Below are 14,737 nucleotides of genomic sequence, written 5' to 3' on the forward strand. Positions count from 1 at the left end.
AAATAATATAAAGGTAGGTAAATAATTAAGACTAAATGTTATAATCCTTATGAACCTGCTCTGAAGTATGAAGCATCAGAAATATGAAAAGATCAGCATCAATATTTCTTGGCAGTCATATGTAAGATTAACATCTTGCTACCAGACACATTTATTCCATGGAAGCATATTGTTCAGATATCACTGCCCACACATTGTCTGGTTGATGCAGTGATGTTTTTTTTAATGCTGCAACATATTTCTAAGCAGTGTGATCTTTGATTTTGGAAAGAAAACACTGCGTTTTGATGTTTTTTCAGAAATATGGAAAGATCAGCATCAATATTTCTTGTCTGTAATTCATGTTTTGATCTTCCGACGACACAGATTTATTCCATGGAGAAAATAAAAGTTTTTCAGATATCGCTGCCCACACATTGTCTGGTTGATGCAGCGCTGTTTTTTAATGCACGACTCTTTCCTAAGCAGTCTTATCACCAACTTAAAAAAACAAACTCTGTGGTTTGAACAACATGCGATTGTTTTTCGCGGTAAGTTAATGGTTGTATTGTCTTTTCTGTTCAGGCATGCGGGTGTCCACTCTACTGGAAGGGCCCCATGTTCTACACAGCAGGCGGTGAGAGGACGGGCTTCGTCTCTGTTCACTCCTTCATTGCAACCTGGAGGAAGTAAGAGAGACCTCAAGTTCATCAAGTCCTACAAATCCTAAGTCTTATCAGTCCATTTTAACTGTCCAAAACTGTCCTCTCCTGCAGGTTGTTGCACAGTTGCCACGACGATGCGTCAAAGTTTATCTCGCTTCTAGCCAAACCCAGCTGTAACTACCTGGAGCAGGAGGACTTCATCCCTCTGATGCAGGTACAGTTTAATCAACATCAATCAATCAATCGTTGTTTCAGGTTGCAGAGGTGGGAAGTAGTGGAGTACAAATACTTCGTTACTGTACTTAAGTACATTGTTCTAGTATCAGTACTTTACTCCACGACTTTTTACTTTGACTTCTTAAATTTTTAACACAAATACCTGTAATTTCTACTTCTTACATTTTCCAAACAGGCTGGTTCCTTTAGTTTGAATGTGTGTTTGGTGGCGTGATCATTATTATTTAGAGTCATTGCGTGCCTATTGATTTGAACACGATCCGTGTATCCATCATTTCCTGGTCTTCTCTAAAGAAGAGGGACCAATGAAAACGTTGTCATGTTGCCGTTGTTCAGCATGGAAACATTCATTAGCTAACAATGACATTATTGTTCTATTAATATAAAGGGAGGTCAGGTACTCTTTAAAACAGCTGGTAGTTATGGGTACTTTTTACTGAAGTACATTTCAAAGCCCTCTTTACTTTTACTTGAGTAAAGAAGTTTAGTCAGTACTTCTAGTTTTACCAGAGTATTTTCAAACACGAGTATCTGTACTTCTACTTGAGTAAAGGATGTATGTACTTTTGCCATCTCTGTCAGGTTGTATCAATACTCTTCTCTCTTTACATGAAAGAACCACAAAACCACATTCATGCATTTGCAGAAATAAAGACGATGATATACAGTAAAAGACAAAGGATTGTATTTTGAGATTTGAAGAGCATTATTTTATAAGGATATATAAAAAGGAAATAAATGACATACTTAAAGTGGACCTATCATGCTATATTTGAATAATATAGTGTAGGACCATACCTATATAAGGCATATTTATATATATATTTTTTCAAAATACCAAACAGATCATGCATTTTAGCCATGCCTCATTTTGCTCAATTTGCACTTTTTTTAGCTCTGTTTTTGCAAGGGCAGATTCAGTGAGAACAGCACCATCTACTGGCCTGGCATATGTACTACAGCGTCTCCAGCACTTTCGAACGGCAATGGCCGTGGCTGTCTCCTCCTGATTGGTGGAGTTGGCCCAATAGCCGTAGCGCCACCGTCCTGACGTCAGGACAGTGTTCAAATCTGGATCAGTTTTTATCAGTTCAGTTGCAGACCCTTTTTTAGAGATTTGGGTATGGAGGAAAATAGAGAGGGTTGTGTTTTCTGACACTTGGTGAGTTCCCTGGAACACCGGGGACACATATTCATGTATAAAAGACGTACAAAAGTGCATTTTGCATGATAGGTCCCCTTTAAATAAAACGACAAAGATAAAAAGATATGGATATACTAAATACAAGACATATAAAGTAAACCTAAGAATTGTACACGCAAGACAGACATTACACTCTCTCCGTACTGTCTTCTGTATTTACCATCAAGTCGTATAAATGAAGTTCTGTTTCCTGTTTGTCTCATTAGGACATAGTGGACACGCATCCTGGACTCACCTTTCTGAAAGATGCGCCTGAATTCCATTCCCGCTACATAACAACGGTAAATGGCATGAAAACATCAGATACACTTTTGTTTCATTTGATTACTTTTGTGTATTTCAATCTGACAATAGGACTACTAACATCAACATTGTATCAGTCCGCTGTGTTGGGTATTATCGAGCAACATCTTCATTTTGATTATTCGTGTATTATTCATTTTAAATGGACAGTTTTTTGTTGTTGTTTTTTTTTTAAACATGTATTTATTGATTTTTTACATTTATCACATTACACACACACAACCGAACATTCCCCAACATTAGACATATGGCAGATTACAAAATAATGCTACAAAATAAATAAAATAAAAAAATAAAAAGTGTGCAGTTACTAGAAATCAGTTTAAAGTACAGACCAAGAATTAGCAAATTAACAAATTCAACAAAAAAATTGGCAGTTTTAATGTACTTCTAATTTATTATTTCCATTTAATTATACTTCTACTTCTGTCCTTTAAACTTTTAAAATATAACTTTTTAATCCATTCAACATGTGTGACCGCTTAAGTTACTAGCTGCTTTATAAATAACTTATTTTACAGATGTTTCATACTAAACATTCCATGAAGATATAAAATATGATGTATTGTACCGTCAAAAAAAAGATAAAACCACCGCTGCATCGAATCGAATCAAAACCATCAGTATCAAATATCTGTGACATCTCAGAATGTAGTGCTCCTATTGTGTGTGTGTGTGTGTGTGTGTGTGTGTGTGTGTGTGTGTGTGTGTGTGTGTGTGTGTGTGTGTGTGTGTGTGTGTGTGTGTGTGTGTGTGTGTGTGTGTGTGTGTGTGTGTGTGTGTGTGTGTGTGTGTGTGTGTGTGTGTGTGTGTGTGTGTGTGTGTGTGTGTGTGTGTGTGTGTGTGTGTGTGTGTGTGTGTGTGTGTGTGTGTGTGTGTGTGTGTGTGTGTGTGTGTGTGTGTGTGTGTGTGTGTGTGTGTGTGTGTGTGTGTGTGTGTGGGGGGATATCAGTACAGCAGCAAAACGTGCTTTAGTAGAGAAAGGTTTGCTGAGTATAAGTGCAGAGATGTGGCAGAAGAGTCACGGAAACACTGATGCGCCCCCCCCCCAAAAGGGCCCCCGACCCTCCACATGTCCATATTAAGACACTTCCTTCAGTTTAGACCAGCTGACTGGCTACTTCTCACAGAGGTGGGAAGTAGTGGAGTACAAATACTTTGTTACTGTACTTAAGTACATTTTTTCTGGTATCAGTACTTTACTCCACTACTTATTTTTCTGACGACTATTTTACTTTTACTTCTTACATTTTGAACACAAATACCTGTACTTTCTACTTCTTACATCAACACAAATACCTGTACTTTCTACTTCTTACATTTCCCAAACAGGCTGGTTCCTTTAGTTTGAATGTGTGTTTGGTGGCGTGATCATTATTATTTAGAGTCATTGCGTGCCTATTGATTTGAACACGATCCGTGTATCCATCATTTCCTGGTCTTCTCTAAAGAAGAGTGACCAATGAAAACGTTGTCATGTTGCCGTTGTTCAGCATGGAAACATTCATTAGCTAACAATGACATTATTGTTCTATTAATATAAAGGGAGGTCAGGTACTCTTTAAAACAGCTGCTAGTTATGGGTACTTTTTACTTAAGTACATTTCAAAGCCCATACTTCTTTACTTTTACTTGAGTAAAGAAGTTTAGTCAGTACTTCTACTTTTACCAGAGTATTTTAAAACACAAGTATCTGTACTTCTACTTGAGTAAAGGATGTGTGTGCTTTTGCCATCTCTGATGACACATTAGTAGCCCTGGGGGGCCAGTCCATGTCCCAGGAAATGGGTGTTAATCCGCTCTTTACTAAGCCGAAGTGTTGTGTTTCAGGACAGAGAGCACGGCCCCCCCTCGTTTCCATGGTATGCTAAAGACCTGTCTGACTCGTATTGTGAATGAGGACAAGAATATCAGTTGTAGATTGAATTGTGGGTAGGTCTTCCTCATGGAAAAATGAGGCCTACGGTTAAAACAGCCGGATGATGGGGCCTGGAAAGATCCCATGTGAGTTTCGAGCTATTTTCATAGAGTCTGTCCAGCCTGACAGCTCCGGGTCAGAGTCAGACCTTTCGTTCTCGATCCATTTTTAGACCCCCATTAGCCAAAACTAAAACACATCTCACAGTCTCTCCACTCTCAGCTATTCAAATATCTTAAGCTTTATATTTTTGACTGAAAATGTAAAACTGTTTTGGCGTGTGTTTTTATTTTCTCTTGATTTCAATTCTTATTTATTATGTATGAAGTGTTCATGTGCTTTAATCTTGTGTTTCATTACTGCTCAACTAACGTTTTTATTATCTTTGCTTTTTAATGCCATTTTATAATGTGTGTCCGCTGCACTATTTCTTAATGCTCTTAATGTCTTTCAGTTTTGTAAGGCACTTTGAATTACCTTGTTTTGAAAGGTGCTATATAAATAAACTTGCCTTTCCTTGCCTAACCTTTTAGGACAAAAGCAGTCATGGAAACAGTCGAGGCAAATATCTATGACTATATATAATGCTATATTTGGTACATGGTTTGATTTTGTGTCTTTTGGTGCTATTCTATCAAACTGATATCTTAATCCTCTGCTAATCATAGCCTCTTTTGACACTCTGTTATCCCAGGTGATCCAGCGGATATTCTACGTGGTGAACCGTTCGTGGACGGGTCGTATGACCATGATGGAGCTGCGCAGGAGTAACTTCCTGCAGACCTTGGCCCTGCTGGAGGAGGAGGACGACATCAACCAGATCACAGACTACTTCTCCTACGAACACTTCTACGTTATCTACTGCAAGTTCTGGGAGCTGGACACTGACCATGACCTCTACATCGACCCCAAAGACCTGGCCAGATACAATGAACACAGTAAGGACCACTCAAAGAGTCCCGACTGGAACACATCCAGACCATACACATCTACAAATGTTTAAACTATATCAAGAAAGAATCCAGGCCTTAAAATCAAAATAGATATGTATAGGATGTATAGATTATAAAGAGGCATATTTGTTATTTATGTTATGGCGATATAAAAACATTTTGGCCAGTAAATAATCGGAAAGAGACTGTTTTGGACATTCCCTTGCTTATCTTCCACTTGTTCAGCTCTTACTAGCTAATGTAAAAATTACAGCTCTTTGTCTCAGACTCAACGCTCTCTGATGTGAAATGCATTACACCGTTAACTACGTTAAATGACCACTTAGCCACATTTAAATTAACTTACTCAGTACTTAAGCAAATGGTTGAACTGTATGCTCTATGTTTAACAACAGTTTCCATTTGTTTCTGAGTCTTCTAACAAAATTACATTTGCTTACTTTTCTCATTCTCTCCTGTGACAGCATCCTCAAACAGAATCATTGAAAGATTGTTTTCGGGGGCAGTTACTCGGTAAGTGGAAACACAGTCATGAACAAACACAGTGGAGCTGATTACTTCACCATGATGGCAGTATTGAATGTGTCTCTGTTGTTTCCAGGGGTAACGCTGTGCAGAGGGAAGGCAGGATGAGCTACGCCGAGTTCGTCTGGTTCCTCATGTCGGAAGAAGACAAAAAAAATCCCACCAGGTGATTTACAATCGTTCGGTCCGGAGTGATTTAGCATCTGTCAGAGCATTTATTCTCCCCGCGTGTGTCTAATTCTAAACATTTAGAATCCCAGCCAGATGTCACTTTATTTGCAAATGCACTTTTCCACCTTTTTAGTTTTGTCTGTGACTGTGGTGTGTAATTCATTGTGCGTTTGTTGTTTCTCCCTCCAGTATAGAGTACTGGTACCGCTGCATGGATGTGGATGGCGATGGTGTTCTGTCCATGTTTGAGTTGGAGTATTTCTATGAGGAACAGTGTGAGAGGATGGAGAGGATGGGCATCGAACCGCTGCCCTTCCAGGATTTACTGTGCCAGATGCTCGACCTGGTCAAACCTGAGAGTTCAGGTTAGCGTCAACACTCTTTTTAAGAAAGTGGCATCTTGCTTCTCACCCTTGCTTTCCAAACTTCACACCTACTGCACGTCTGTTTGTGTATCTGTTGTTTTCTCCAGGTAAGATAACCCTTGGTGACTTGAAGCGCTGTCGGATGGCCCACATATTCTTCGACACCTTCTTCAACCTGGAGAAATACCTGGACCACGAACAAAGAGACCCATTTGCTGTGCAAAAGGTGAGCATTTGCATCTGTATGTGTCATATACAGCCAAATTGCAGGAGCTATCAATTTGAAGGGGAATACAGGATTTTGATTTCCTTCCTGCAAAAGAGAAAATAGTTTTTTTAATAATTTTGTATAATTATTTTAATATAATAGACTACTTTGACTGATTTACCCCCATTATATCTCCATTCATATCACTACTAGACAAATGGGCTACAGGGTTTTGATACATCCACATTCCCAGGTTTCATTTTGTATTGCTATAACGTAACTACTCTTTTTGTGCTTTTTCTTGTGTCTTATCATATCTTGTAAAATAAACTATGAACTCCTCTCTTTCCTGTAAAATACTGATAGCTGCTGTGTATGTGTTGTTTCAGGACATTGATAGTGAAGGTCCAGAGCCATCGGATTGGGATAAGTATGCCTCAGAGGAGTATGAGATCCTGGTGGCAGAGGAGAATGCAAACGAGCAGCTTCACGAAGGGTACGACACGCACGCACGCACGCACGCACGCACGCACGCACGCACACACACATACACACACATACATATACACATACACATACACATACACATACACATACACATACACATACACACACACATACCATGTATACATACTTCAGGGGACATTACATTGACTTACATGCATTTCCTGGAGACGTATCCTAACCTTAACCATAATCATAACCAACACATGCCTAACCCTAACCCTTACCCTAACCCTAACCAAGTCTTCACCCTAAAATGAATGATTCCCCTTATGGGGACCTCCATTTTGTCCCCATAAGGGAAGCCAGACCCCACATGTGACTGTGTAAACAGATGTAGGTCCCCACAAGGATAGTAATGCTAGGCCACACACACACACACACACACACACACACACACACACACACACACACACACACACACATAAAACTCACCTTTTCTATCTTGCCTTCCACTCCTAATCCACTAACCCCTCGCCCTTATTCCACCTAGCTTAGCACTTTTTCCTTTTGTTGTTATTTTGTTTTACTTGCTTGTAAGCGCTTTGACCACCAGGAATGGCGCTTTATAAATGTAATGTATTATTATTATACATGCCTATGTGCATCTCCAAGTATTGAAATACACAATACAATATTTTGATATTCTGGTATCTGAAGATGAGTTTGTTTGTCAGGACAGTTCAACTATAATTCAAATTAACCCGTTTTGCTATGTGTGTTGTGTTTTCAGGTCTTTTGATGATGACTATGAGTCAGAGGAGCTTCAAGTCTCAGGAGAGATTGGGAATAAAATGGAAAAACTGGTCATTTCAGACCTGTCAGCATAAAACTCTTCCCTGGATTCCTGGGTATTTTTCCTGGAAGAAAATGGATTGAAGGTCCCTTCAGAATGGAGCACCAAAAGATGCATGGACGTAAAGACAGAGAGAAACATCTGTCTCTCGATGACTCTGGAGCCTCCTCAGAGCGGACTCATCGTTTTTCGTGTGTTTGTGTGTGACCGTAAACCAGTACTGTTCTGTGTCTGGTGCAATATCACTTCTGTATTTATACAGAGAACTGTTTCACTGCCTCGTGCTCTTTGATCCGTCCGAGAGAACAAAGCGAAAGATGGTGGGGAGAAATGTACTATAAGCTCTTAAAGTAATCAAGACAAATAATCTCTGTGTACTTATAATGTAAATGTGAATTTTTATACAGACAATCCTGCCAAAAGACAATCATCTGAAGGTAGACAGACAGAGACCTAGAGTTACACAAACAGTGTCCTAGTTGGATGAATATGGAGACATAAATGGACAATTATAGTGATAGGAACTGAAAAAGAGCAGTCATCTGCTCAATAATGACACATCCAGACAGACCCTGCCATCAGAAACCCTTCAGGGAGGAATCATGTAACAGTATTGCTGATTGTAACAGCACCTCTCTGTGGCCAGTCTGTGTCACTGCAGGACATCACAGTCACTCGGTGCATAATGGCTGGCCAACTTTTCCAAGAGAGGGAGTTCAGTTTACTGCACAGCCTGAGCTGCTCTATTATTAGCACTATCAGCGCTCCACCTCTGGACTCCCTTTTGCAATTATTTTTAAACCCTAGAAAAAAAGTGTCTGACCACAGTCAGGCCACAGTGAGACATATGCACATAAAATGATGCGTGTTGACAAACATATCAAACTCTCTGGTAGAGTTTCCCACACATTTCCACCTGTAACATTTGCAATAATGCAATAGATACGCATAGGAAATGTGAGCTGTTCCTGTCAGTCTCATGCAATTATTCAGCACACAGTGTTTTTCTCCCTTCCTTGTTGATTATGTACAGTACCTGGTAATTGCTTTGATCTGTTTCTGAAATTGATGCCAACATTTGTATTTGTTCCGCTTAAACATCTCTTTGTCATGAAACGTTTGATAATGAAACTTTTTTTACACACCACTGCCTTTTTAAAGTGACACATCCCCCAAATAATGGCTATTCTCACACCTTAGGTATTATCTAGCCTGCAGATAGTTTTGGTTTGATTTGCAAAAGTGTTAGGAAGCTTTGCGATTTCACCTCAACCATATCACAGTGCAAATAAGGGGAATTTATTTATATTTATTTACTTCATTTTTCTAGGTCCAACAGCATAATTTTTAAATTGTTATTGTATTTGCAGAAATCTCAGAGGTGGATACATTACAATTCAATCAAATCAGAACTGTTCACATACATAGATATACTTAGTTAAATGTAGCTTTTTAATTTGAATAAAACGACCCTTTACCTCCAGCACTCCCAGAGACAGCTGCATGTGAACACTGCCCTTACTGTAATAGCTAGCAGTGTGCTCAGAAATCGTGATACAGGGGTGTGTTTTAGGAGCGTGTGATGTGTAGCTCTCAGTTTCGGGCTGATAATACGTCATAGTTGTTGCCATTGGATGTGGTTCCCAAGGTCAGAGTGTGTGTGCACGCTAGTATAACTCTTTAATTAGGAAAGGGACAGCTTTTGTCCCCAAATTCACTGCCATATACCTCCTTCACAGACATTTACTGTACACACACACACACACACACACACACACACACACACACACACACACACTTTAGTTGCTATAGTAAGGGAGATCGCTAGTGGATGCTGTAAGGCCTTAAGGACCTTAAGTTGACCCTATATGCTCTATTGCCATTGTAAATGTGCCTGACTGTGTATTAAATATATTATTATAATAATAACTAATGATAAGCCATTATAGATATAACGGCTGCGATTTGTTGTTGTATTTTGATGGTTTGTATTGCTGTGCCACTGTGTGGCTCGGGATAAGGGGGGTAAATTATGATGGATGTATGTATGTTTGTGTGTTCGATGCACGGTGGATATCATCAGAAGAAAATGAGGATCTGACAATCACAACATATGAGAAACATCTCATGTGGAGACCTCTGGGACTGATGCTTTTTCTCGCTGTGGCGACACACACACACTCACACACTCCCAGGGAGACCAGCTGATGGAGACAGTGTTTGAGAAGAACTGTTGAAGGCATTGGGACTCAGATTGTGTCCTGATGCAGCATCAAGCCGGGAGAAAAGCCATGCAAAACTTTTACTTTGAAATGAAATCTCTACTTTGATATGTAGACGGAAGACTTTTATTTTGATGTACTTCCTCTGTGCAGAGGAGACTTGAGTAGACGTGTTCAAATACTGATGATTATTGTATTGGCATGGCTTTCTTTCTTTCTCTTTTTCTTTCTTTCTTTCCTTTTGTTCTTTTTCCTTACCAACGCCCTTCTCTTATTTCCCTTTTCTTTGCCCTGCGCTTTCATTTGTTGCTTTTTTTGAAGTTTAAAAGTTTAAATAAAAATATGTTTCAAGAATAATAACTCTCCTTGAAGGTTTTTTTACGGTTGCCTACGTACAACCCCCTCCTCTCCCCTCAGACACACAAACAAGTCTCACACACACGTTCGTCATCCAGCCCTCCTTGTGTACACACACAGTAAGTACAGTAAGTGTGTTTGTCTGCACTGAGGCTCAGCAGAGTGTGCTTTACAGCCTTTTAAAGTGCTGAGGGTCTGGCGTTCTGACCTTCTACCTGAAGGCTGATTTATTTTGCATCCATACCAAGAACTTCAAACTAGAACATGATATCCTCTTTCAAAAACGTTTAAATTGATACTGGTAACACTTCAAGGTTGGTGAGGTTTTTAGAGTTTGTTTTTTGTCCTCAAGTACAAGGGATGATTTAATGCCAGCTCATTTAATCGAGGGTACTCGAGCCTCATGTCTTGGACTGCTACTGGCATACCTGACGTCAGCAGCTCTGTACTGAATCGCTTGCGTCACTGTTGTCATGACAAACATTGGACCAAAACAGGAAGTCCTGGATTTTCTTTGTCTCATAGATATTTGTGTAAATGTAATTTGGTACAATTAATTTGTGGGGCTTTTCAAGTGGACCCTTCTGGTACTACTAAGTGGGATGACTTCTTTACCAGTATCATCATCCTCATCCTTCCCCTCTTTAGTAGAATATCATCTGTGTCCTCAACTATAGCAACTATAATCAGGCAACTTTTAATGTCCCTACCAATCTATGTCGTAGATATTGAGATACTTGCAGGAGAACTTTAACATTTGACTTTCTGGAGGCAATACAGGAGATATAAGAGAATCAACAAAGTCATAATGATTCATCGGATACAAATCAGTACCACATTTCATGACAAAGTGTCCAATAGTTGTTCAGGTATTTACTGACATTTTCATCCTTAAAGCCATGACACTAACATGGCTGAAGGCTAGGCCTCTACATCAAGACATGTTTAGTCTTTAACTTTATCCTCATACTATACTATTATTCTCAAAGTCAAATTAAGTTCATATTTGAAGTTTGTGTCTCTGTGACGTGTGTCCATGCTTTAATGTTCAAAAAGCTCTTTATTTGTGTCATACTGCCTTTTCACCCTCTGTCTGAAACCAGAGCCCAGTCTGCTCTGATTGGTTAGCTGGCCGGCTCTGTTGTGATTGGTCAACCGCTTAGAGATGTCCTGCCTTTTAGCACATTATGTACGATGTGATGCAAGTAGCTCTTGGCCATTTTAATTTGTTCATAGTAGCTCTCAGATGAAGAAAGGTTGGAGACCCCTGCTCTAACGGACCGTCCACACAGCAGCGTTAAAAAATCTTGAAACGCTTCTGCCCATTCACTTTGAATGGGGTGACGTCACTTTGCCTCACTTTTCGCCGAACTGCATTGTGGGCAGGCGTGCGGAGATTTTCAGGATTTTCAGGATTCAAAGTTGAGCAATGTTCAACTTTTGAAGCTGAGGTGGAAGCGTCAGCCAATCAAATCCCGTGTATGCAAATCTGACAGTTCAAGCGCTAGCCAATCAAACGGCGTGTATGCTGGGAGAGACATACCACAGGTCATTTCCTCATATTCCAAAAAATGGAGGAGAAATTAGCGGTAGGGAATCACCCGGTGCTTTATGACCAGACCTACCGGGATATAAACCGGAGGAGCCAGGCATGGAGGGAGGTGGCAGAGACAGTGGTATGTTTTCGCCTGTTTGGGGAGTTTATATCCAGTTTACTTCAAACTGTTTTGCTTCGTATGTCGGGGGCGGGAGATTCATGTGATTGGTTGTTGGTGCCTTGCTCGCAAAAAATCCCCAAGCTTCAGATACGCCCACCTCCAAGATTTCTTTAACGCTGCTGTGTGGACGGGCCGTATGTGTTGATGTCACGCACTCTAGCCATGAACAGTCCGTCCCATAGACAACCATTATAACATCTAAAACGGGCTGAAAATGTACCAAAACTTAAACTGTGATATGTCAAAAACTCTAAAAGATATCAGAAATCTGAATACAAGTTTAATAGCTGAACGTCTTGTGACCGTTTTGAAGTTGGAATGAAGTCTCTAGCTGAAAGTACGTGGAAGGAGTAGCATTTTGCACACGGTGGAGTGAAAAGAGGATTTTAAGAGTGTTGGAGTGCTAGCCAATAGAAGCGCGAGTCTTATATAGTGGTGTCACTATGTTACGAAAGTAAACAAAGGAGTCCAATCGAGGCGTTTCAGGCAAGAGGGGAGTGTGTGTCTGTGGGAGAGAAACTCCCTCTGGAGGGAACACAGGGATTTTATCCTTTGAAGACCATTTATATGCAAAGAAAATAACACATTACAGGAAAGTTAAAACCCTTACTTTTTTCTTGAGGTTTTCACTTATTGCAAATCAAGGTTGATGGTAGGCATGAGTTTCTGCTGGGGGTTTATTGTTCTTCTGAATACAATAATTGTTCAGGGAATGGTGTAATAGTTGGCATGCCAACATGTTGTGATTTCTTCTTGAGCAATTCGCCTCCCACTGAAGGTCAGAGTTGACTGGGCATTGTTTGAAATGGCACTCTGCTTGTTTTTTCCCCAAATGTCAGGAACAAAGCCATTAGCCAACCAGAGCAGACCAGCTCTTTGAGTCATGGACATTCCTCCGTCATGATTGCCAAAACCCACCACCCCGGTCGTGTGATGTCACCCCCTGTGATGTCATAACAGGAAGTTCTTCTGTAAGTCAAAACACATGACATGTTTAGCAGAGCTGGAACAAACACAGATTTCCCCTGAACGTGAAGCTTTAGATAAAGCTGAGTGGAAAATCCCCCAAAAGAGCGAGGACACAACTGGAACCAATTCATCTTATTAAAGAGAGGAAGGCGACGGCAGAGAGATGTGTCTGGGCACTGGAGGGTCTTGAATCAGGCCGAGAGACGTGCCTGTTCCACACACACCATCGATACCAGAAACATGAGCTTCGGATAAAGCTCCTTGGGAAAGACCTGGAAAGAGAGGAAGCAACTGGAACCAATCTTATCCTCATCTTCATCTTATCAAAGAAAGACAGAGAGATGAGCTTGGAAACAGAAGGAGTTTGGATTGGGTGTCCCTGTTGTCAGAGACATACTACAAATCTCAACTGGCATACCTCATATGATAGGATGAATCCAACTTACCAGGAGGTTGACATTTTGGTTCAAATGTTGGCTCACTTCACTATTGAACTACTACACTTAAATCTACCTCCGAAGACATTATGATAATTCTAATTAACAATCAAATGCTTAGCTTTGTATGTAATGTATACAATTTCTACTGGCCTCGGCGGTCCTTTGTATTTAGCCTTCACTAAGATGTATAAGTATGGTCAACGTTACATCAAGCTAACAGCATTATTGCAGGTTTATAGAGATGCTATCACGGCTATAGATAGTTATTATGTCTTACATGTTGCCAGCCACAGTGTCTTTTTTTAAATGCTAGCTACAGATGGCAAAATGATTACACATGTGGCTTGATTAAGAATAAGATTGCACACATTTAATGATCAAGAGTTTTTTATTTTTTTATATTTAACATACGATATTAAGGTGAGACCTGAACGGAAATGCTGAAAGGCAAATAAAAGAATTCCACGCAGAAATAAAGAAACATTTCCATGTTCATCCTAACATTATAGTTTGTTTCAGTTTATCACATGAAAATGATTTGCTGTTCCTGATCATTTTTAATATATTCATAATTTAAAGGTGAATACAATATGATAACATGCAACATAATGTTAAGCAAAGAAAATAATGATTCATCATTTTTATATGAGTTGATCAGAGACTTATATGAGTTATGATTATATGAGCTGATCAGAGTTCAGTGATAACAATCTAATTTAAATCACATCACATTTTTTTCTGTACACACACATATTTCAATGACGTGCACCATTCAGGACGTGCAAATGTAACAACACTCACTATAGATATAGATGTTGCTGGTTTGATGTCTGATGGTCCAGACAGCTGCATTGCAGAATTCGGAGAAAAGGGAGAACGAAGGGTTGATGGGTAGAGAGAGGTTGACAAAGAGACCCAAAGAGAGAGAGAGGGCGGCATGTCTGCTCCTGTTGGTCTGGAGAGAGCTTTGGGATTGACTCCTTTGAACTCACGATGAGCCAAATTCCATCCTTACATCTATGGGAGGAAGTACCTTACACGCACAAACATGCACACACAACCACAACCACACACACACACACACACACACACACACACACACACACACACACACACACACACACACACACACACACACACACAACACGCTTGCATGTTCCTTCGTAGCCTTTTCTGCTGCCAGAGGCCCATTATCAGCCTGTC

General features: G+C 40.0%; 1 protein-coding gene across 1 annotated transcript in view; it reads left to right on the forward strand.

Annotated features, from left to right (window-relative positions):
* ppp2r3a (protein phosphatase 2, regulatory subunit B'', alpha) overlaps positions 1–10,407 on the forward strand; it is a 63,855-nt gene extending 53,448 nt beyond the window's left edge. The window contains 10 exon segments of the mRNA XM_034144439.1: positions 565–668; positions 756–858; positions 2,292–2,366; positions 5,001–5,244; positions 5,724–5,772; positions 5,861–5,950; positions 6,145–6,320; positions 6,428–6,546; positions 6,918–7,024; positions 7,766–10,407. Of these exon segments, the coding sequence (XP_034000330.1) occupies positions 565–668; positions 756–858; positions 2,292–2,366; positions 5,001–5,244; positions 5,724–5,772; positions 5,861–5,950; positions 6,145–6,320; positions 6,428–6,546; positions 6,918–7,024; positions 7,766–7,862 (1,164 nt within the window). The 3' untranslated portion in view covers positions 7,863–10,407.
* Positions 10,408–14,737: the final 4,330 nt, after the last annotated feature.

Source organism: Trematomus bernacchii, unplaced genomic scaffold (genome assembly GCF_902827165.1).
Source record: "Trematomus bernacchii unplaced genomic scaffold, fTreBer1.1, whole genome shotgun sequence".
Taxonomy (NCBI): Eukaryota; Metazoa; Chordata; class Actinopteri; order Perciformes; family Nototheniidae; genus Trematomus; species Trematomus bernacchii.